Source organism: Chelonus insularis, unplaced genomic scaffold (assembly GCF_013357705.1).
Source record: "Chelonus insularis isolate UGA/USDA-ARS -01 unplaced genomic scaffold, ASM1335770v1 contig_94_pilon, whole genome shotgun sequence".
NCBI lineage: Eukaryota > Metazoa > Arthropoda > Insecta > Hymenoptera > Braconidae > Chelonus > Chelonus insularis.
The window spans coordinates 2400789-2424439 of NW_023276783.1; the positions used below are offsets into that span (position 1 = coordinate 2400789).

Genomic DNA, 23651 nt, shown 5'->3' on the forward strand with positions numbered 1-23651 from the left:
AAAAAATCTTCTGAACCGAAAAGAAAAAACAATATAAGTTAGTAATTTTAAAATAAACAGAATAGCATAAGAAAGTATGCCAGACAACTTGCTACTAAATTGTTGCAATAAGTTTAAAGTTACGTTTTGTAAAAATTTTTGAAATAATCTATGAATAAGTAATTAAATAAGGACTGTATGTATATGTTCTACAAAAATATTCTATACATACTTGTAAATAATTATTAATTAAAGATATAATTATAATCAATAAAACTTATGATAAAAAAAGAATATTACTGATGGGTTGATTGGTAATAATCACAATTTAACTTTTGTTCAATTGTAATGATACAGCAAAAATTTATTATTTACTTACAAGTTTCATTCAAAATATCAATATATTATAAAAAATTCACACATTTTACAAAATTTCTATACACCAAATAATTCATAGGGATCCATTCTTCTATTCGTATCAATTTACGCTATGCAAAAAATTTATTATTATTTATTACAATAGTTGAATCGCCATCTTATTAATTCATCAACCATTTATCTTAATATAATTATTATCTCTTTCCTTTCTTCTTCATGGAACTCTGATGATGATCTTGATTTATTTGTCGCTGTGGAGGAGCATGATGTTGACCTGTTCGTCCTGGTAATGGTCTCAAATTATATGGATGACCAGTAGATGGTACTTCTAAATGTTGATCATGTCTTTCAGATTGAGGATGACGTTTTCCTCTAATACCTTGTGTTGCATCAGCAGTGATTCTACTAACTGGAATATGTGATACGTTTGGTTCATGTACAGGTCGAGGAATATCGTATATTGGTTCATGATGAAACGAAGAAGATGCAAGTGTACGTGGAGGAGGTGTTACACCAGCTGCAGCCGTAGAAGAAGAAGGAGTTATACGAGTTTCTTGTGATAGCACTGACGTGATATTCTCAGGTCTAGGAATTGGTTCAGTTGCTTGTCTTATAGATGATGCTGCTGGGGTAAATGTAGAAGATGATATGGGTATCATTGTATTTGGTATTGAACTAGGAACTCGAGAAAAATTACATCCTTCACATTTTTCATAATCACATTCTCTCATATCGCTCATCTGTCTATCATTTGCTCTTTGTGTTTGGGCAGTTATCATCATACTGTTTCCTTTAGCGTCACGAATTGACTGAAAATTAATAGCACTGTAAATCACATCATCCTTCTTTGGAATCGGATCGACATGTCGTACAGCAGATCTTTTATGTTGATCAACATCTGAACACGATGTTTTTTCATTTACCTTTTTTGTTATTGTAATATTACGAGTAACTTTCTTATTTTTTTGAGGGTTTACAGTAATTGATGTTGCTGAAATTTGTTGCTCAATAAGGTCAGGATCAGTTCCCGTTTTAGCATGTTTTATACGGGGTCTTCTAACTTTCGAACGTGGTTCAAGACTTGGATCAATAAATCCTATTGTATCAGATTGTATTCCAGCATCATGTAATTTTTTCGTTTCATTATATTTAGGTTCGGGAAAATTAGAAGTTGAATTTAATATCATTTGACTTATATCATTGAATTTCTGCTCCATTATATTAGAAAGTTCTCTGAAAGTATTTGCTGTTTTAACAATTGTCTGATTTGCGAGATTAATCCACTTTTGTGGATCATCTTGTAAATTATTTCTGGGTCTGTGATGTTTTGGAAATATTTCATGTCTTGAGCTTTCAATTACTTCATCTGAATCAGAAAAAATATCTTGTGAATTTATTCCGATTTCAACATTTCTTCGTGGCAGATCATATGTTCGGTCACGAAGAGTTTGTTGACGTTCTCTAATCCTTCTTCTTGGTCTTTGGGGTGTTGGAGGAATTACCTCATCATCTTCATCATCACCACCATCAAATTCACTACTCAGTAAGTCAATATTTTGAAGAACAGGAAAACGCTCATCTTCAATTCTATCGACATGCACAGTTCGAGTAATATTTAAGTTTGTTGTTGTAATTGGCACTTCATTGTAACGATAATTTCTATCACTATCAGTATCTTCTACTAATAACTCTTGAGGATTATCGCGATATATTTTACAATTTGGAAGATGTTCATTTTTTCTACATCCACAAGGTTCTAGACCAGAATTATACTTTCTTCTATTTTTACTTCCCTTTTGTACTAATTCAGGTTCAAAGCCAACTACTTTATTTGATGTTTTCATTGTCGCAGCTTCTTGATAAGCTTCAAGTCTCGTAAAATCTGATTTTCAATTAATAATATTTTTTTAAAATTTGAAAGAATCTTTTAGATAATTCCTATTTCTTTTTTTAATCATTTTTATTACCATTTGCGTCAGCTTTTTTACGATTATCTCGACTTCCAATTATCTTTAGTTTAATATTTTCATGAGTACTATCTTCTAAAAATGAAGCCTCTAAATAAAGTACTCCATATCCAGGAACATTTATTTCCGATATTGATGATTCTATAAGGTTAATTGTAAAATAATTTAAAGAACTTGCTAGAGATTGGACTCTAGACCAACATTATTCAAACCTGTATTTATTTCTCTATTAAATGCAGTCTGATCGCTACGTTTTACTGGTAACACAAAACCTGATGAGTTAGTAGCTTTCTGTATAGACATACATGAATCTATCAAATTTATTGATTTAATAAACTATTCAAAAGATAAATTAATCAAATATTTATTTTTTATTTAAATAATTTCATTTAAAGTATCTGGCGATGAGTTCAATGATCTGCAAACAGAAAATTTCAGTTTTTAATCATCATTACAATTTAGAGAAGAAAAAAACCAACAAAAGTAATAGAAGAGTTTGAAAGTATAACATAGAAGACAGATAAATAATTTTTTATTTTAATTTTTTTTATGAAGTTCAGTTTGATTTATTAATGAACAACCACAACGAGTTAAAGAAACGTTAAATCGTATTTTTTTTTTACTTGAGTTTAGAGAGGTTGGAGTCTCTTGGGGACAGGATTGTGGATACGAATTATAGGGTAATCGTAACCATTCTCGGTGAGAGCTAAAGGTTTGTTGAAAATTAAATAATAATATAAAGATAAAAAGAATTTATCAAAATAAATATTAAACATAGTCAGAGATTAAAGAAAACAGTAGGATGAAAGATAAATAATAAAAACTGTAATATGAAAATTTATTCATTCAAAACTACCTAGGTGGAGAATTGATGAGATCATCGGTTGTATTTGAAGAAAGCTGTAGATGTTTTGCAGAGTACGATAAATTTCTAGAAAAAATATCAAGTACAATTTAAAATATATTCAAATGAACTCACAAACGTTTCGAGAAAAAAAATTACCTTCTTTGTTCTTCGTTTTGTTTTGCTCGATTAAATTGTTCATCAGTTACAGCTCTTCGAAGTTGACTAATTTGATTGCTATATTCTGTAGTTTGATTTTGCCAACGTTTTAGTTCAGCCGATTGATTTGATCTACAATGTTTAATTAATTATTTCCTTTGTTATTTTTAAATTTAAACATACTCACAATTCATTTTGTAATTTATTCGTCTTTTGCTTCAGCCGATCAATCTCATTATGTAGTTTCTGATTATTTTGTTGATGTTCAATAGCTTCTAATCTTGCTTGATCTAGTAGCGATTGTAATCGGTCGATAGTAGCTTGATCATGAGATTTCTGATTTTGATTAATATTATACTCAGCTTCAAGTCTAGCTAATTCTCCTTCTAAATTACTAATTGTGGCATTTTTCTGCCCTATTTCTATTGCATAAGTTTCTTTTTGCTGTTCTAATTTAACGCACAAATCACGAAGTCCATTAAGATCAGTTTCTGCTTGATCTTTTTGGTCTACTTGCTGACGAACATCCGTTTCAAGTCTTGCAATTGCTTTGGTCAATTCTGAAATCTATCAAATAATTATAATTTATTAATAAATCATTTTTAAGTATTTTCATTAAAATTATTTAGTAAAAAAATCTTAAAATAATGAATAGATAAGGTGAACCAATAATTTTGTATCTACTAAGCATCCATCTTGTTATTTCTTCGATAGAAAACAAAACAATAAACGTATTAATTATTCACCTGATTTTCGTAGCCTGCAATCAAGCAATTTTTATTAGCTAATTCTCTTTCTAAATCATCCAATCGATCATTAGCTGCTCGTAGAGCTTCTTTCGCCTCTGCTGCTTCTGATTTCAAGCTATGTTTATCACTTTCAAGAGCAGTTGTTTCTAAGCTTAAATTTTTAAAGTGGTGCAACATCTCTGATCTTTCTTTTTCTTTATCATTAAGTAATTCTTCAGTATAACGTACTTTACTAACATAAGTTTGCAATTGCTTTTTTAAATCAGATGATTCTTTCTTTAAATCATTCAGTTCTCGTTGAAGACTTTTAATTTCACAAGTAAGCGCAGCCAACTCGTTTTGTAGTCTTTTATTTTCTTGAATAACATTATCTCTTTCTGATGACACTGCTAATAACTGTCGATTATAATTATCAATTTCCATTTCTAAATCTCGTAATCTTCGTTCTTGATCTGCACTCTGATCGACACATATTCTGAAAGAAAAAAAAAATATTATTTTATTTCATTTATTCCATGGGAAAATGCATCATCATGATTGATAGATAGTTCATTACGAGAAAAAGGAAAAAATAGAAAGTAACAAGTAAATATAAATTACTGCAGTTGCGGAACAGGAATAAAACTAGATTTTGTGGTCCAGTCATGATGTCTTTACAGCAAACAGGAAATCATTAATATCTTCCGCAAATAATTAAGCTTATTTTTTGTAAATATTTATCATGATAATCAATAATTGATCATTCTATTATTCGAGCTTATTCAACTTGATTTACTTTTTCCCAAAATAAAAAACAAAAGAGAACTTGACTTGTGCAATAATTAGATAACTAGATTAATTACGATCATAATTAGATCAGAAGTTGAATAAGTGATGAATTAATTATGATATCAAAAAGCAGATAAAGAGACGAGGAAGAAAAAAAACTATAGAAAAAGTGGGAATAATACATGGTCATGGGGAAACCCTACTATAGTAATGTGAAGACTCTTAACACGATACAAGACTAATGTAAGGCATCCACTTTCACTTCTGCCATCAATTGGTATTATATCACAATTAGACTGAGTTGGAAGGATTTAAAAAATATTGTATAAAAAGATGAGAAAAATAAACATGACTTATAAGCAGACGAATCTTAATGTTTGAGTTTTATATCCGGATTGTAAGTATGAAAGTGAAAACTACAGGAACATGATGTTCTTGATAATAATAATTAAATAATGACGGTATAATTATGAAAAACTAATTTATCTAAATTATAGACACTGTTATTGTCAATAAAAAATTACATTTCTGAATGCATTTTTAAAATTATATACATTAATAAATACAATAATAATAATTTAAATTTATAATTATAATTATTTAAGATCTTTCTGCTCCTATTATTCCTTCATTAGAAATAATTCTGTAGTATAATGAAGATTGGGTATCTCATGATTCACGTCTTATAATTATGTTAGGAGGATGTAAGTTAGTTGCATTGCTTAATAACAAATTTTTACGAATGAGATGGAAAACCCACTGATTCAAAATGTATATTGGAATATTTCATACATTAATCGCCATCTTTTTAGAGCAGTTTAAATGGTTTAGGTGTTAGGTAATCGAACAGTAAGAGTTAACTTCTTGAATCAAATTCTCCTCAGTCTCTTTGTGACTCTCATACTGTCTAGACCTCCGCAATGTATCCAAGATTTTTTGTATAGTCTTATTCATATTATTATCACTATAAATTGTAAATTTATGCTGTCCTATCATACAGTTTTGAGTGATTATTTACAAAATAGTGATACCACAATAAATTAATCATGTAAGTAAGACGTCTAGAAATATTCTCAAAATGATTAATTCTCAAATTTAAATTGATTGAAGATGCAAAATTATATTATGAACATTTTAATAATTTTTAAAATAAAAATTAATTTTTTAATTGCCGTTTCGTATTGATTTTAAATTTTATTTTGAAATAAAATAATTTATAAGTATAATGAAAATATTTAATATATTCCTTAATCTTAGAATATTTCGACTTTAAAATAGTAAGAATTCTAGGTCAAAGGTACGGTTTCTTTGAATAAATGAAATCGAAAATAGAATTTTAAAATTAAAAATCAAAGATGCATGATTTTTTATACAACATATCTTCAAACGTATGTAATTTGAATATTTAAGTATTAATAATGGATTATTCATTAGTTTCTAATCTTTCTGTGCAAATAGAAAATTCTTTTATCACCTTTATGAAAGTAAATATAACAACAATAATCATTAATATAAATGAAAAAAAAAATTAATCATTAAAAACTAAAAATTTTTTAAATGAAAAAAAATGTAATATTTTACATTAATGTCTAAATTAATGTGAAAGGCTAATTACTCGAGTTGAATATATTGAAATTGTAAGAAATTTTTTATCACCGATAATCATTCTTTTGTATGATTTTATAAAGCTTTTTCTTCAGAGTTAATTTCTAAAATGACGATAAATTTAATTAGTTGATTGATTAATTTCCAAATTTAATTGTTATGCAACTACAAAAAATAATTTATGTATCAATACACAATTTTCTTCAATTATTATTCATGACGCTTAATATAAAAAAAAATAGGTTAAAAATTACATAAACATTTAATTATTACGCCAAAGTGACCAGAATTTAAAATTTCTTCGTCCTCTCTATTAATTGTACTTTCACTCGTCTTGACCTTCAGTGTAAAAGATCAAATTTCCTACAAGAGATTATATATACAACAGCAATATATTCAACATAGACAAGTATACAGTGAATTTAAAAAAATCAAAAAAATAAATTAACAAAAATTATTTTTAGAAAACCATTTTCATTCAATTTTTTAAAGATAAAGCACTATTTATTTAATTTAATTCTGTAATTGTGTCGACATTGTCAAGTCAGGGACAATGCCATTGCCACAGTATAGTAGTGAAAGTGAAGTTTAGCTCGTATATGAATCTAGATTTGAAGTAAGCACTTTCAAAATATTATCTTCTTAAATACAATTTATACGATGACATTTTCCAAGACATTTCAAGGAGATGTTTAAGTTATTTATGTAAACACTATATCTTGTCTAAGTAGGACTGCATCTAATGTCAGCATAGATGTATAATTGATGATCTTTCAATATTTAATTGAATTTATTTTTTTGTTTCTTTTTAGAATGATGAGCAAATTGCTAGAAAGTCTTTTATGTCTTTCATTTATTGTAAATATAAAAAGTGCAATAGTACCACCACCATGGGCTAATCCATCAAGTAATCCATGTGCAGTACAACCACGTGGTTGGCAATTACTTTATTGGCCTGCGGACGGTAAATGTTATAAAATATTTCAAGTAAGTGAAATAATTATCATATTAATTCATATTTAATCATTTATCATTTTTTTATTGATAAAATAAAATAAAATTGATCGATTTTCTAGATTGGAGCACCATGTCCTGAATCTATGGAGCTAGGTCCAGCTGCAAAAGGAGGTGGAACGATAGCAGAATGTCGATGTCCACCAGGGACAGCTCAATCTCGTAAAGATTCACTTTGTTACCCAATATTCACAAAAGCTTCTTGTCCAAGTGGGCAATATTTTGCTCCAATCTCTGACTCCAATACTAATCGGTAAAATACAACCACCATGAATCGTAATATAATTCAGCTTTCTAAGAAATATAAGTACTAAAATTTTTTTTCTAGATCCACTGGACGATGGGGAATATGCAAAGAACCAGAAAAATGCTCTGAGCATACTCAGGTATTCTGGCCTCGTGATGAAAAATGTTATACAAAATTGACACGTGGACCTTGTCCGAAAGGACAGCTTCTGACTTTAAATAAAGACAATCTAGCAGAATGCCAATGCTCATCAACAGATAAAGAACTTGGACTTTATTATTATCCTGATAATAAAGGAGGATGTTATGAACATTACACTAAAGGACCTTGTTCAGAACCTGGTGAAATATTTTTACCTGGAGGAACTTGCGGATGTCAACAAGATATTCCTCATTATCATTCTTCTACCAAAATGTGTTATCCTTTAGGTAAACGAAATAAAAAATGTAATTAAGTTGGTTTGAAGATTTAATTTGACTTTTTCCTTAGGTGAAATCGGACCATGCCTGAAAGGTCATCATTTCGTTGTAACTAACAAAAGTATGTCAGAAAATCGGATTTTTGCAACTTGTACTTGTAAACCAGATCACATTCTCTATAAAGATGGATTGTGTTACCGAAAATATACACGTGGACCCTGTGAGACAGGTTACATGATTATTAATTCGACGAACTGTATTCCAGTTCCTTGTAAACGTCGAAGACTTTTTTTCCCTCAAGAAAAAACTTGCTATAAAATTGGATCAAAAGGACCATGTCCTAGTGGCCAAATTGTACTTTACGATCGAAATGTACGTCCTTCGATTGATGGCGTTAGCTATAATGGTGTATGTGGTTGTACCGAAACACTAAAACTGGCAGGAAAATGTTCTGAGAATACTGATTTTAATGATACGTGTGAAAATACTCCAGGAATGTTTCTGCTTAATAAAACATGTTATAAATTATACACTCAAGGCCCATGTGGACTTGGAGAATGGTTGGTACCAAGAAGGCAATCGAAAACACAAGAAATATTCCAAGATACAAATAAATCCAAAATAAGATGTGAATGTCGACCCGGTTATAGAAAAATAACTCGAGCATCAGAGTTGATTGATATAGAAATTAATACTTTAACAAACTTCAGTCAGTGTCAACCACCAGCAGTATCTTTAGCTGAATTTCTCAATAAAAATTTCAAAAACAGTGATTTTGAAGTTTAATCTTGAGCAATGGCAATTTGCTCAAAACTTTAATTATAAATTGTGATAAATTTTCAAAACTATTTTCATTTTTCGAACTTTGTACAAATATATCTGTATATTCTTAGTTAGATAAGATACTATTTATTGATTTTGTAATTATTTTTAAGAAAATAAATAAATATCAAAAAATAACTCACGCATTTTTGTGATGAATTTCTCGAAGTTGTTGTTCTATTGCATGTCGCTGTTGTTCTTTTAACATTAATTCGCTTTCTAAATCTGCTATTCTTTCTGTTTTTTCATCTAGTTTGAGCTAATTAACAGAAGAATTAAAATTATTCTAATTATAAATCAATGAATTATTTGGTAATGTAAATTACACAATTCCATTTTATTTCGCTTACCACTAATTGATCTTTATCTGAATGCAAGCGATTCATATTTGATTGTAATGTATTAATTTCTTGTTTTAAATTTTTGACTTGATTATTCAATTGAATGTGCTGTTGTTCTAAAGTACGATTACGATCCATTACTCTCGATATTTCTGCTTCAGATTGAGCTAATTGATTGCGAATTTCGTTGAGAGTTTGATCAGTTTGTTCTTGAAGAGCTCTAAAAATATCAATTGATTGATTGATTGAAACAAAAAAAAAATAATACTAATAATAATGAAACTTACACTAGTTTGGAATATTGATTTCGTTGGTTTTCATACTTCCGCCTAGTTAAATGTAATTCTTCTTTGATATCTTCCATTTCTGTTAAAGCAGTTCGTTGTGAACCTTGTGATAACAAAATATCTTGTCTTTGTCTTTCTGCTTCATCTAATTTCATTTCTAAATCTCGTATTTTTTCTTTCAATCGCTTTTGTTCTGCGGTATGTGCTCCCGTAGCTAACTAAAAAAAATCAAGAGCAAATAAATGATTATTTCAATGTTAGTATTTTTGGATAGCATAAAAATACTAATATGATAACACCTACTCTCAACTTTTCTCGAATTATATCTCTTTCTTGAATTACTATTTCTAAATCATTCCTCATTTTATCTCTTTCTCGTTCCAAGCGTGATAATGTTATCTGTTAAAAAAAATAATTTAACAATCAATTCAATTTTTCTATTCAATAATATTTTACATTAATTATCAATTCCTTACCCTGTTCTCTCCACTATCTAAATTAAAGCCACCTTGATGACATTTACATTTACTGAGATCACATGCATTCTGTACTTGCATTCTATACATATTTTCTAATTCTAATTTTTTACAACTGATTTCAGTCTTTTCTCGTTTGAGCTCTGTAATTTGAGCTTCTCTCTCATTCAATTGATGTTTTAAATCACATATTTGAACGTATAGATCAGTCTATAAACGTGGAATATTTTTAAAAGATTGATAAATAATTAGCTAAATAATATAATAATGTAAAAAAAAGTTTATTTACATACATTATCTGTATAATTACTGTTCTGTTGATCCTTTAATTTGTTCCATTCATTTTTAAAATGATTTTTCTCTCGTTCTAAATGTTGAATTACCTTCTCCAGTTCTTTAATTTCTTCATTTTTCTCTATAATTTTTTTGTGAGTTTCTTCAGATCGAACTGATGCTATACGTCCCTGTTCAGCAGAATCTACAAATATATTTATGAATGAGTATGAATTTACATTTCATAATTTTCGTTTGTATTCATCAAAACATCAAATATGACATAAAAAATTAGATATATCATCATTAATAAATTCAAATATACCCGTTCTTTTCTTTCTTAACATATTATTTGCTTGAACTATTTTACTTTTATTTTCTTTATCATTAACAATGGGCATTTTTAGATTTTTTCTAACTGCATTAAGTTGTTTATTCAGAGAGCTAGTTACTTCTTTTAATTTAGCGAATTTCTTTTTTTGATTTTGATTCAATAACCGAAGTTTATCAATTTGAGCATTAAGATCAGTTTCTTCAATAATATACGTAGATTATTATAGAAGCATGCAAAAATGATAATAAATATTATTTTTCTCTATAATCTAGTTTCAATAAATACTTTTTTCAATCACTAATAACAAAAATTTATTAAAAAAAAAATTACATTACCTAGCATGTTAGCATTTTTTATTTTATTTAATAATTGTTTATTTTCTTCAAGTGCATTATCTAAAGCTCTTTGTATATTTCTTTTTTCATTCTTAGCTGCTTCCACATCAGCTCTCAATTCTTGACACATTCTTCTTTCCGCTAATAAATTATTTTCTAATTCACTAATTTGATTCAAGCTTTTTTCCAGTTTATCCTGGATTCAAAATCAAATTAAATACAAAAAAATAATAATTAATCAATTAATGGATTTGCTGTAATATTACCTGTAATTGGCTGATTTTTTTATTATTTTCTTTAACTGTCGTATTACAATCTGCTTCAACAGCAAGAGCTATATGATCAATATCTTTCAATTCTTTTTCCAATTCTTCATTTCTTTCCGCAAGTTTCATTGCTTGAGACATGGCATCATGTTGTTTATCTAGTGCATCTCGTAATTGTTGCTCAAGATTCAATTTCGCTTGTTGTAAAATTTTCACTTCATTCATATCCGGTAATCTAGCACAAATGGATGAAATATTTTTACCACGAGTTTTTGAATGGCAATGTGAACAAGCTTGATCATTTTTCCCACAATTACAATTTGTTGATAATACACTATGAGCACGTCCGTTCTCCATTGATTTTTTAAGACGAGAAATTTCTTTATCTCTTGCCATCAACTATGGAAAAAAATTTATTTCAAAGTTTAGGGAAACTATAATTCTTAACACTAGATAACATTTTTATGAATTATTTACCTGACTGTTCATTATAGATAAATTATCCGTTTTCAAAGACAATTGTTCTTTCAATTTTTTAACCTCATGAAGCAATGAATTAATTTTTTTATCTCCCATTTCGACAATATCTACGATGTGAGGGTCTACTTTACTTAAATTGACGAAATACCGATTTTGATAGTTATTAACGTCTACTGATGAAAATGTATCCGCTTCTAGTATAGGTTTTTTTAAAGGGAACACCGTCCGTCTTTTCGTAGCTAAAGTAATTTAAAGAAAAAATTACTGATATTCCTGTGTTTACACTCATAAAGAATAAGGTTATTGTTATTATTAATTACTCACCAAGTCCAACATTACTAATTGTAGGTTTACAGCATTTTCCTAACAATTCTTGAATCCTTTTTGATTTGTTAGACGATTCAACTTCAAGATCTTTGATTCTTTTCAAGTTTTTCGCAGATGCTAATTGTAAATCATTACATTCACTTTCTAGCCTATTAATTTTTCTTTTTAAATCATTAATTACCTTTAAATTAGTCTCTTTTACTTCTATTAATTCTTCACTAAGTTGATTGCACTCTTGAGTTAGTTTAGCATTATCTTGTCTGTAAGGTTCTACATAAAAATCTGACTGACTTAAATTCTGTAATTAAATAAAAAATAAGTCAATAAATTATTTATTTAAATTATCAACTAACATTATCGAAATCTAAGTCGTTTATACGACTGTTATTAATTCATCACATACAGCACAATCTGAGCCATTTTCACTCAACTAGTAGAATTTACTATGAAATAATAAATGCAACTGAAAAATAAAATAATAATTTAATCAGGTCTTACTTCAATATTGTTCTCAGCGATTGCTTTGAAGTGTCTTAAACTTGCAGTTGTTTGAATCAAGTCAGCCAGTAACTTTTGAACTAGCGGAAGTGCATCAAGTGGCAATGTTTGTGAATAACCTAAGTTATCCAATTTTTTTCTTAAAGTTTTATATGCTGCACTTACATGGTAAGTATGTAATTGGTCTATTGGTTCACACATGTTTATAATATATTATTGAAAATTATTAATAAATATTCACAATATGTACACAAACCATTTAGTCTATTTATTAACAATACTAACAATGTTTACCGCTACACAGGGAGGGATGAACAGTTTACATCGATATATCGAAATATTTTCGTTCGATGTTTTCATTCGCGAGAGTATCGATTTTTTTTAATCGAGAATTATGATATCGATATGACCTGGAAATTTGTTGATATTGCAGAATACTAGTTGAAGTTGTTTGTTTTGTTTTGATAAGTTAAATTTCTAGGTTACCAACAAAATTATCTAAATGAGTGAGATCGTAAAATGGAATCTAACGTATATTTTTGGCACGAGTTTGCGGCTGTAATTTGACGAAGTAGAATTTACACTACTCCAAGATCGTATTTGTTAGAAAAAGCAAATAAATCACTCTGTTTATTTACAATGCCTGAGGTTAAAAGTAATAGAATAAATTCACACCAATGAAGAATGTCTCAAACCCAAGATTGTTGTGGCAAAGTCACATAACAATGTCAGAAAATTACCAGCTGCAATGATACAAGCTTGTATAAAATTTAGATAAAATGTGATTTGCGAGGTATTATAAAAGGTAATTTACTACTAAAGTATTTTATAAAATACTTTAACAACTCGATTGTATTTTTAGATGTTATAATATATTGATTAAACCTCAATTTAATATCATGAAATGAATATTAGTTATAAAACAATATAAATGTGTTTACATCGTTTAGATCATTGTTAAATTCCATTGTTAAGACGCGCAGCTCAATTATAAAGGTCGGACAATCTATGGTCCGGCCATTTGACTAATTTGCAAATTATGTCATATACACTTTTACTGAGAACTTAACCTCTAAGTCAGATAATAATTGGAATTAAATATCAATCAGACTGCACTACTGCAAGCCCATGAATGCACTTACAAATCAAACGAAATAACTAAGCCCTGGCCACAAAATTATTATTATATTTCAATATATAATTTAATTTTTTGTTTCGCATTGTCTACTATGCGTCATATCGTCACACATTATATTGTTTTTATTTGTTTGCTGCGTTATGTCCAGAAATGAATTACAATTCAGCTCATTAATGTTTCATATATCAATTGCAATTGCAATGGAATCTATAACAAGTGTTTTTACGTTAATTGATAACATTTCCAATTATTACTTCATCTATTTTATAAGTCAACAAACTTCCTGTTTATTAATAAAAGTAAGTAACAAACCATCATTTGAGTACATCAATTGGCAAATAAATAAATTGAAGTCAATTATCGAAACACAATAATATTGTGGATTTCTAACAAAAGTTAATTGATTCAATTACAATAATTTTATAACCTCATTTTTACTCTCATCACTTTCTGATTTAAATTACTTGAAATATTTTTATCTAGATATTTGTACTCTGAACTTTTGTATTCATAATTGTTCAAGAACAGACGCAATCAAATTAATCAATTACTCATATCTTTTATCTACAATTAACTTATTATTTTATAAATGATTAGACATTTGATCATTTAAAATTCATTTATAAACTTCTTAAATAATATTTCATCATAAGGTGAATAGCTGATAAAAAATTATCACTTTCTAACTTTTCTTAACCTCGATTGCTAGTAATTGTCATATGAGTACCACATGACAATATACATTTAAAAACCGGTTTCTGATAACACTTCTTGAGTACATATGGATCTGCTCCAATACAAATTTTACTCCAAGTTTTTTCGAGTATAGTGAGTTTTATTCAATTGGACAGGAATAGATTACCCAGTGTGGTATGCACTAATATTCAGCGAATATTTCCACGGTCATCGATGAATGTCATGACATTCAGCCAGACATCCAGTGTAATGTGCTTATAGATCCAATGACAATGACTTGATACCAATATCAACTATTAATTCTAATCATGTACATTATCTCTATTTTTTTCACTTTTAAATATATTTTATGTTTCGTTGTTCAATCCAACAATAAGTTGATTGTGAGTAATGAAGTAAATAGTTCTAAAAAAAATTTTTATTCCTTCAATTTTAACAAACATCATTAATGATGTCACCTGATTTTTTTGATTTGCAGAGATCCAACAAAGAAAATGTGTGAATTAAAATGCAGGCTCACCGTCAACATTAGTCTCAAGGAAGGGGGAAGTAAAGGTTATGATAGAGGAAGGGGTTTTACACTCCCCACGAAACATAGTCCGACACAGCTGATCGACGTTCGCAGTTCTGCGACTGCTCGGGAGTTCTTGAGAGTCTTCAGTAGGCTTCAGTCTGTCCCGCGAGTTCCATAGTCGTTGCCTTGGTAAAGAACCCATGTGATTTAGTTCAGGTAACGTTCACAGACGTTGGCATTGGTCAGTCTCATGACCGAGAGAACCAAGAACTTGACTTAAAAGTGATTAATAATCAAAGTTGAATCGTTTCTAATTAATAATAACGAATTTTTGGCTGTATTTGACTTACTGAAATCGGTGTCTATGTGCGGTTCAAGGCAAACGCGTTGCCAGAGAAGAAAAAGGTGCGAGAATTGCCGGAAGTCGGAGTCTATGAACTCCGAGGAGGCTAACGACGAAGATTGGACTGGAGCTAAATTTCTAAGTCAATGAAACTCTTATTTGTGGTTTATTTTTATTGCATTTTATTTATTGGCTGAAACAAAACACGTCAACTAAAAGAAAATTTTTTTTTTTTATACTTGTTTGTACAAACAACAAGTTTTTGTCATATTTCATGACAGTATAAGTGACTGGTGATTTGTGTTTAATTTAAATATAAAAAAAAATCAGTATAAGAATCCAAAATGACTGGTGTACAAAAAGAAAAAGATCAAGACAATGGAATTATAATTAAAATTGGCAAAGATAACAATGGCAAAGGAAAATATCAACGTATTTCTAATAGTCAATTTAAGAATAATCTAGCTAATGGAGCTGCTAAAGATGGTAAGATTTTTTTTAATCAATCATAATTGGTATAATCGTTTATTTGACGTTTTCTTTGTAATAAAACACTTATACTCTATGTGAATTATTTCACAAAAGCTTATCATGGCGGTATTTGAAAGAAGAAGAAGAGGAAGTAGAATAGTATTCTTCTATTGTTCTCAATATCTTTTAATTGGATAATGAGACATATTTTACAGTATATGAGTTTTAGTTAATTTAACATTATCTACTTTTTATTTTAATAAAAAAATTATGTCTTTTATGATACATCACTTAATTTTGATCAAAATTGTTGATTTTTTGTTAAGTTTATTACAATTAATAAGTCTTATCTACCAGACCACTGAGAATTTTTTTGAATACATTATTATTGAATGACTAGAATATAAGCTGGTTTATATCCATAAATGATGAGATGTTTTTAATGAAAAATGGATAATAGCATACATTTTTTCAATCATTGTTATCAAAGATAAAAATACTTTCAATTTGAAAGAAAAAAATAATTTTGCACACAAGATATCATATGTATTATTCTTGATAAATTCATTTTATTTAGTTTATACGTTAGCAAACTTGCAGCCTTTTACCATCTGGTGTTGTATTTTTCTATTTTTTTAACTATCAATCTCTCTAAAACAGGCCGTACAGTTATAACAAGCTTGATCAAAAGAGATAAAAGATGCAAGTGCGTACACTTCTGGGTATTTCATCATTACTCTTAATTTTTATTACATCTGACGTAGTAAATATCGTACAATCAATTACATATTCCATTATCCATAAAAAATACATGGACTATGAATAAAATTAACATTTAGATTAAAGTAGATCCTTCCTGAAAATCGTTTAATATTTTTTGTTTTATATTTATTGTATTTATTTTATTTTCAACGTCTTCAAGTCTTGTGAAACTCTTGATTTCTGAACTTGAGATTAAAATAATACTCAATAATAATCAGCTTAGTTTATGATTGAACTTTGAAAAAAAAGAAATAATATCTGAAAATAAGAGGACAAATTCAAGGAAAATTGAAACCGTTTCTCAATGATTCGTTTAATATTATCAACTGAGTAATTGAAATAATAACTATGTTATTTATAATAACAATTAACGCAATTGGGGAAATTAACAAGACAGTTGAAATGATAAAAGATACTTTTATGAACTTGAATATCATTACATTTACAATTATTATATTTTAATTGTGCAACATTCCATAAATAGTTTATAATTTATTTTTTAGTGGTATTACTGCATTATTGATCAATACTTTATTTTGGATACGAGTAAAAAAATAATTATTATCATAACTTTCTAACAAAATATGTAAATCGATTATCAACAACAATTAAAAGTACAGTGATTCATAAAATTTTATCGCAGTTATAATATCATGGCCATATGTTATCTATTTCCTTTTAACGTGACCCCGACATATTCAAATGTACATTTGCGTCAATCCAATCACTTGAGAATTTTCACAATTAGGAAATCTTCATTGTTTACTCAATCTTACTAATTCATTAACGACTTCAAACTTTTTTTTCTCAGTAAACTTATCTTACTTATTATTAAATTATCTAAAATATTAAAAAATATTTATGAAATCCAATTTACTGGAATTCGATTACTAACTTTTTATTTTATGGAGTGAAAATTTATGAAATTACATATTTACTTAAAAATATATATATATATATATATATATATATATATATATATATATATATATATATATAGAAATACTTTCATATCTTTAAATGTTTTAATGATAATATACAATAAGCTTTAGTCAACTGTCAATTCTGATCATGCATGATTTTGAATTCCTTTATTTATTTATTGGTTTCTTAAGTAAACTGATTATTCAGTTTTATTGGGTTATAACTGCAAATAACTCATCATAAATTATTGCTATTATCTCAAGAATATTTCAATGTTGCACCTTTATTCTCTAAAAATCGTTAACTTATTTTTAAATAATGATTCAAATAAAATTGGCTTCGAATCAAGTACACCTATATATGCATTCTCACTGTAACAATTCTTTTTATACCATTTCAAATGGTATTTTCATTCATCATTCTTTCTGGCTGTCTATCAAAAAATTGTAAAATTTCACTTTATCTTCAACAAACTATTCATATATTATTAGTAAAGCTAAGTAAACAAAAATACATAAATAATATTAAATGTTTTAAAGAAATGATTAAAGAAACGTACTTCTCTAGAATTTTATTTGTATAAAGCTCTGAAAAATAAAGTCTGTTACCTCTCCAAACAGTTTGATGGATTGAATAACACTATATAACAATGTTACACGCCACGATACACTCAATTAGCTTCTGCTCACGTTCAGAAATTTTTCAATTAGAGTATAATAATATTATCATTCTTTTCTTTACTATTTGAAACCTGAAGGAAAAATATACTTTAATTTCACAGACTAGTTGAAGCAATCTTTGATGACAAACATATTCAAGGGCCAAAAATGTGGGCTCTTCTACTGAATGGAAATTTCCGATGCTCAATGGAAAAAACCCGCGATTCAAGCTCTCACTTTGTATACTGTCCTAAACATCTGAAACCTCATGTCTTCATTTCATCTTTCTCTTTTTATCTATCTCTCTCTTTCACTCCATTTATCTGACTCATATTTCTTTTCACTTCATCAGCTACAAATTGTGTTCATTTAGTTTGAAAAAAAAATATTATTTAAACTTTTTATCCAAGAAATTTGCATTTAACTAATCTAATACATTAATTTATTAACGGAAACATTTGATATTTTATTAGAAAGACAATGAGGTCAATAGTCCTAATGACAATGCCCTAGTGATTAATGAGTCAAATTAATGCAATTTGGCATCAGTACAAGTTGAATCTCTTTGATTAAGTTATATATGTTCGTGTAGTTACATTTATTAGATCTTTATTACCAAGTATCAGTAATGGTTGAACTATTATTCAACATTTTTGCTATTTTACTACTTCACTTTACTCTTCAACGTTGTAGGCCAAATTTTCACCTCGACCTTCGATAGAATTCATTCAAATGTAACAACTTATTTATTTTTATTTTTCTTATCAATAATTATTGTTTAATTGCATCTTTACCAACAATTCAACAGCACTAGCGATATAATTTGATGAATAATTAATCTGAAGCAATTCAATATGTGATTTATAAGTTACATAAGTGTAGTTATGTTTATGTATTTATATTTTTAATGTAAAATAATAAAAAATCGTTATTCGAATGATTACAGATAGTATATATTTTTATTTACTGTATTTTTTGTTTATGAATAAAATAACCTCATAATTATTTGACAGTTTATAGTTTTAAACAGAGAAATAAAGATGTAATGGAAAATTTGAAGTTTATAAATAAAACATAGTCTGAAGAAATATTGAATAAAATATCCATCTTTATTTCTATTGTATCGTTTTATACAACTCGCTTCATGAAGTTGATAACTCAATATTTGTTTATAAAACGTGATACAAAACTTAAATCCATCAGCTTACGTGGTAATGAAACTGCTGTTATTTCTGTTCACGCTCATACTTATGAGCTTTTTGGTGACTTTGGTATTTTTAAATGATCAAGATTTATGTTTTAAACAATTCAATGCCCAAAATCATCCCAAAAGACTAGAAAAAATTGTACCAGAGACTAAACCTAATAATCCAACTGAGTGGATAAATCAGTTAAAGGATAAATTATCTGAAATTGAAAGAAACTTTCAATCGAAATTGCCACAAGGTGATGAAAAACAACCAATTATTTGCTATTGTGCACTTAATACAATTGATCAGGGACATCAACCACATAATTGTTTGGATGAAAATAAATTCATTGAAAAGAAAAACGATTGTTGCCAATGTCGTTTTAAGCAATGTGATAGTCATGATGAAAAAAGTAATAGAAAATATACTGTTGGTAATTATAGTATATTAATAATCTTAATTGTAAAATTCTTCTTTGATTTGATGTTAAACTGTGATTTAATTGGAATTTTTATTGCTTTTATTAATATTTAGATAAAGACAAATTCCAACAGAAGAAAAATATAGGTTATAAAAAATGTCAATGATTGGATTCTGCTATTATATAATTATTTCGAAGAGAATGATAAATTTTTAATGCAGACTGTTGTAATTTGAATCTGAAACTACTCAATTACATTATAATAACTGTAGTTATAACACATTTTACAAAGGTAACTTAATTTCCATACTGTCATAACATTAACTGAAGTATAGTATAGAGTTGGAGCATGGGATATGTTTAATAAAATAATTATATAATTGTTTTTACAGAAAATTAAAATAAAAATTAGGTAATCATTCGTAAAAAATGAAACCAAAATGTAAATCATGTTGTAAGCAACCAGAAATTCCTCAAGCCAATACTCAAATCCCAATATCACACAGAATCTCAACATATCATGCTCTAATAGCACGAAAAATATCTCGATTAGTCAGACATAAATGCCAAGAAGCTCAGCAATATTTCATTCGTGTTTATGAGAATAATATTGAATTGCTTCATAATTTAGGAAAGATTCTATCCGGATTGTGGTTGATTACAATTTTATATAACAGATTTTTTCATTATCTTGTTTATTTTTTTTGGAATATATTCAAGCTCACAATTGGAATATTATGTAGTACAGGATTTTTAGTAATGTTAGTAAGTAAAAATGAATTATGTAATGAAAGTTCTGCAAGAGCTATTCACCAGAATCATTCTGGAAGTCGTGAACAATTAAATCACCAGGTTGATTCAGGAATAATGGAAATTGATGAGAATGGTGGCAAAAAAGTGGAAACATTATTTGTTGAAAATAAGAATAAATTTAAAAGCAGTGAAAGTAAACGAGAAAAAACAAAAATTGGTAATCATCGACAAAAAAGTGTTGATTTTAATAATGAAAATTTTGAAGAATATTATGAATCATCCGAAAGCTGTTGTAATTTTGATGAAATCAATTTTTGAAATGTTTTAACAAAAAAAAAAAAATTATAGGAATATATTTTTAATAAATTTTAAAAAATGTGAAATGTTTGTACATTCTTTATGTAGGTATCATATGTTCGAAACATTGGTTATCTTAACTTATCGCAATCTTAAATAACAGATAAAAATCGTGCTCTATTTATAGTCAATAAAATTTTTTTTAATATAATATGATTTTTCATAAATTTTATACTAAACCAATCATAAATTAGAATAAATTAATAATTTAAAACATAAATATTGAAATAAACTGTTAAGCTCTATTTATTAAATTTTAGTAACAATTTATAATTTCCCATGATTGAAAAAATTTATGTCAAGGTTTGATACAATTATCTAAGATTAATATGAAGTTGCTATTGATAAAAATCACAAATTAAATGTATTGTTATCGGTGCAATATCAATAAAATAAAAATGTGGGACAAATTTTATCAGTAATTAATCCACTTGTCCAATTTATCAACTATTTACCACTTAGTAACCTGAAAATAATAATTTCATTTTTTATTAAAGATGCATCGATCAAAGAAGTGGAGCTGGTCCCTCCGGATGGCGGTTGGGGTTGGCTGGTCCTTTTGGCGGCTGTTATGGTCAACGTCCTTATTCCAGGAACCATTAAATCCTTTGGTGTCCTTTTCGTTGAATTCTTGGAGGTGTTTGATGCATCTCCAGCTGCTGCTGCATGGATTCCTGCCCTTTGCTATTTCCTCTACAGTTCATTAGGTGAAGAAGATAAATATTTTTTTACGATGCTAAAGCAATGTTAATCATGATAATTCTCATGATGAGAATGAAATTTTAGTTTTTTTTTTTAATAATTAATTTCAATTTTAAACAGGTTAAATAATCTGATGTTTATTACAGGTCCACTTTCAAGCATTTTATCAGTAAAATATTCCTATCGAACAGTAACTTTGATCGGTGGAACATTTGCAGCTGTTGGTATGATGCTTAGCTATTTTGCAAATTCAGTTCTTTTTCTTTGTATCAGGTAATTACAATTCTAAATTTTCTTTCAATGATTTAAATCATGATGGCATGGAATGATTGTATATTCAAATGTTCGATGGGTTAATTATTTTCCAGTTACGGAACATTTGTTGGTATTGGTGCTGGATTAGCATTTCCACCAACAGTTTACATAGTAACTTCATACTTCCTGAAGTTTCGAGGTTTGGCAAATGGCCTTTGCATTTCAGGGAGTGCTCTAGGATCGATATTTTTACCGCTAGTACTTGGTTATTTACTTCAAGAATATGGCTATAGGTAAGTTAGATACTTAATTAAATCAATAATATGACAATCATTTTTAATTAATCTTTACTTTCAGAGGGGCAGTTTTAATTATGGGAGGTTTGACTTTGAATGTATGGGCTGCAGCTTTTTTGTACCAACCTGTGGAAAATCATATGAAACCGGCTCCTATAAAGGAAAAATCTGAAAATACTGAAGAATTAGAAGAAGAGATGGAAGAAATAGAAAATGATCAAGCAGAAGTTAGTATGCTTGCAGAAAATGAAGAAGATAAAAATTCAAAGCAACTGTCAGTTATAAAAAATAATGAAAAATCAAAGCCAATAGTACCTAAAAGTGCTTCTAGTGTTGCTCTAGAAAATTATAAAAATACTCCAATCCAAAGTAGAACACGTAAAATTAGTATGCCAACTGGTCGTGAGATCTCAAGCCAAATGCACAGCACACCAGCACTCCATGCTGTTCCAGAACGTGGAATTTCTCGCAGAAGACAAGCCGGCCGTTCACCAAGTTTTTCTTCATTCAACTACATCAGCACACCGTATCACGGAAGCACACTTTCAGCTTTACAACCAGAATACGCATCAAATTTAACCTTAAACGCAATCAGTAGCACATTCAGAAAATCACCTGAGAAAACGGTAAAAGCACAGAAAGGAGATCAAAGCCAAAAATTCTTTGACTTGAGTCTTCTAAAAGACTCAATCTACCTCGTTATTCTCATTTCTAACAGTACTAACGCCGTTAGTTATACTAATTTTATTATTTTATTGCCTACTTACGCAATATCTCTTGGATATGACAAAACTATGGGATCATATCTGTTATCTCTAGTGTCAATTCTTGACTTAATCGGACGAATTGGTGGTTCCGCACTGTCTGATGTTAAAATAATGCCTAAACATTGGTATTTCGTAGGAGGATTACTCATTTCAGGAATTTCATTAACATTGATGCCTTCATCGACTACTTATACAACATTGGCTATTTATTGTAGCATCTTTGGACTTGCTTCAGGAGTCTATGTAGGAGTTACTGCTGTAATTATGGCAGACATGTTAGGAACTGAAAAATTAACATCATCCTACGGGATTTCTCTATTTGTTAATGGAATTATTCAGCTTATTGGACCACCAATTTGTGGATTAGTGTATCAACATATCGGTAAACTTGGACCAATATTTAGTATTTTAGGAATTATTTTAGTCGCAGGAGCATCTCTTTGGGCATTTGTTCCCTTTATTCGAAGACGACAAAAAGCTGCTGCTCTTGCATCTGATACTAATGAAGTTTGTAAAGTATAAATTACATTTCTTGTAATTTGAACAAAAAATTTGATTCTTTTTTATTTACTTGAGGAATAATTTTTTTAATACTTTGACTTTAATATATTAAATATTCACTGCCGAAATTTATTCATGGATTTAACAAAATTATAGATGAATATTCAAATTGGTTAAAAAGTGCAATACGCAAAAATAAGTCAATGAATAAAGAAGGAATGAAAATGGAGGAATAATAGTAGATCCTCTTTTATTTTCTATTAACTAAATTTATTAAAATAAAAAAAAATTTTAACAAAAAAAAAACGATGAAGAAAGTTAAATGAATTTAGAC

The 23651-nt window shown here is 28.2% G+C and overlaps 4 protein-coding genes across 9 annotated transcripts; 2 read left to right on the plus strand and 2 right to left on the minus strand.

The window, feature by feature from the left end:
- Positions 1 to 401: 401 nt before the first annotated feature.
- LOC118073006 (uncharacterized) lies at positions 402 to 2515 on the minus strand. Its single transcript, XM_035093275.1, has 2 exons — positions 2325 to 2515; positions 402 to 2239 (listed from the first exon to the last, which is right to left on the minus strand). Exon 2 carries the CDS (start codon positions 2199 to 2201, stop codon positions 552 to 554), a length of 1650 nt encoding a protein of 549 aa, XP_034949166.1. The 5' UTR covers positions 2202 to 2239; positions 2325 to 2515; the 3' UTR covers positions 402 to 551.
- Positions 2515 to 13117, minus strand: Cep135 (Centrosomal protein 135kDa). Of its 2 annotated transcripts, XM_035093266.1 has the most exons (17): positions 12569 to 13117; positions 12068 to 12368; positions 11741 to 11982; positions 11264 to 11662; positions 10998 to 11193; positions 10349 to 10533; positions 10056 to 10265; positions 9883 to 9978; positions 9580 to 9797; positions 9302 to 9512; positions 9095 to 9210; positions 4074 to 4551; positions 3515 to 3894; positions 3328 to 3459; positions 3181 to 3255; positions 2948 to 3030; positions 2720 to 2742 (listed from the first exon to the last, which is right to left on the minus strand). In XM_035093266.1, the coding sequence occupies exons 1-17, from the start codon at positions 12767 to 12769 to the stop codon at positions 2735 to 2737; spliced, it is 3531 nt and encodes a 1176-aa protein (XP_034949157.1). In that variant the 5' UTR covers positions 12770 to 13117; the 3' UTR covers positions 2720 to 2734. The 2 variants fall into 2 exon arrangements, with proteins under 2 accessions (XP_034949159.1, XP_034949157.1); XM_035093268.1 differs by lacking the exon at positions 2948 to 3030 and having other exon boundaries at positions 2515 to 2742.
- LOC118073005 (uncharacterized) lies at positions 5746 to 8984 on the plus strand. 3 transcript variants are annotated; one of them, XM_035093274.1, is made up of 5 exons: positions 5746 to 5892; positions 7262 to 7436; positions 7526 to 7716; positions 7792 to 8138; positions 8200 to 8984. In XM_035093274.1, exons 2-5 carry the CDS (start codon positions 7263 to 7265, stop codon positions 8913 to 8915), a joined length of 1428 nt encoding a protein of 475 aa, XP_034949165.1. In that variant the 5' UTR covers positions 5746 to 5892; position 7262; the 3' UTR covers positions 8916 to 8984. The 3 variants fall into 3 exon arrangements, with proteins under 3 accessions (XP_034949165.1, XP_034949164.1, XP_034949163.1); XM_035093273.1 differs by lacking the exon at positions 5746 to 5892 and adding an exon at positions 6944 to 7065; XM_035093272.1 differs by lacking the exon at positions 5746 to 5892 and having other exon boundaries at positions 7177 to 7436.
- Positions 12637 to 23623, plus strand: LOC118073004 (monocarboxylate transporter 9-like). 3 transcript variants are annotated; one of them, XM_035093270.1, is made up of 6 exons: positions 12637 to 12736; positions 14881 to 15745; positions 21294 to 21503; positions 21645 to 21771; positions 21867 to 22046; positions 22111 to 23623. In XM_035093270.1, exons 2-6 carry the CDS (start codon positions 15604 to 15606, stop codon positions 23336 to 23338), a joined length of 1887 nt encoding a protein of 628 aa, XP_034949161.1. In that variant the 5' UTR covers positions 12637 to 12736; positions 14881 to 15603; the 3' UTR covers positions 23339 to 23623. The 3 variants fall into 3 exon arrangements, with proteins under 3 accessions (XP_034949161.1, XP_034949160.1, XP_034949162.1); XM_035093269.1 differs by lacking the exon at positions 12637 to 12736 and adding an exon at positions 13254 to 13373; XM_035093271.1 differs by lacking the exon at positions 12637 to 12736 and adding an exon at positions 13890 to 14005.
- The last annotated feature ends 28 nt before the right edge of the window (positions 23624 to 23651 follow it).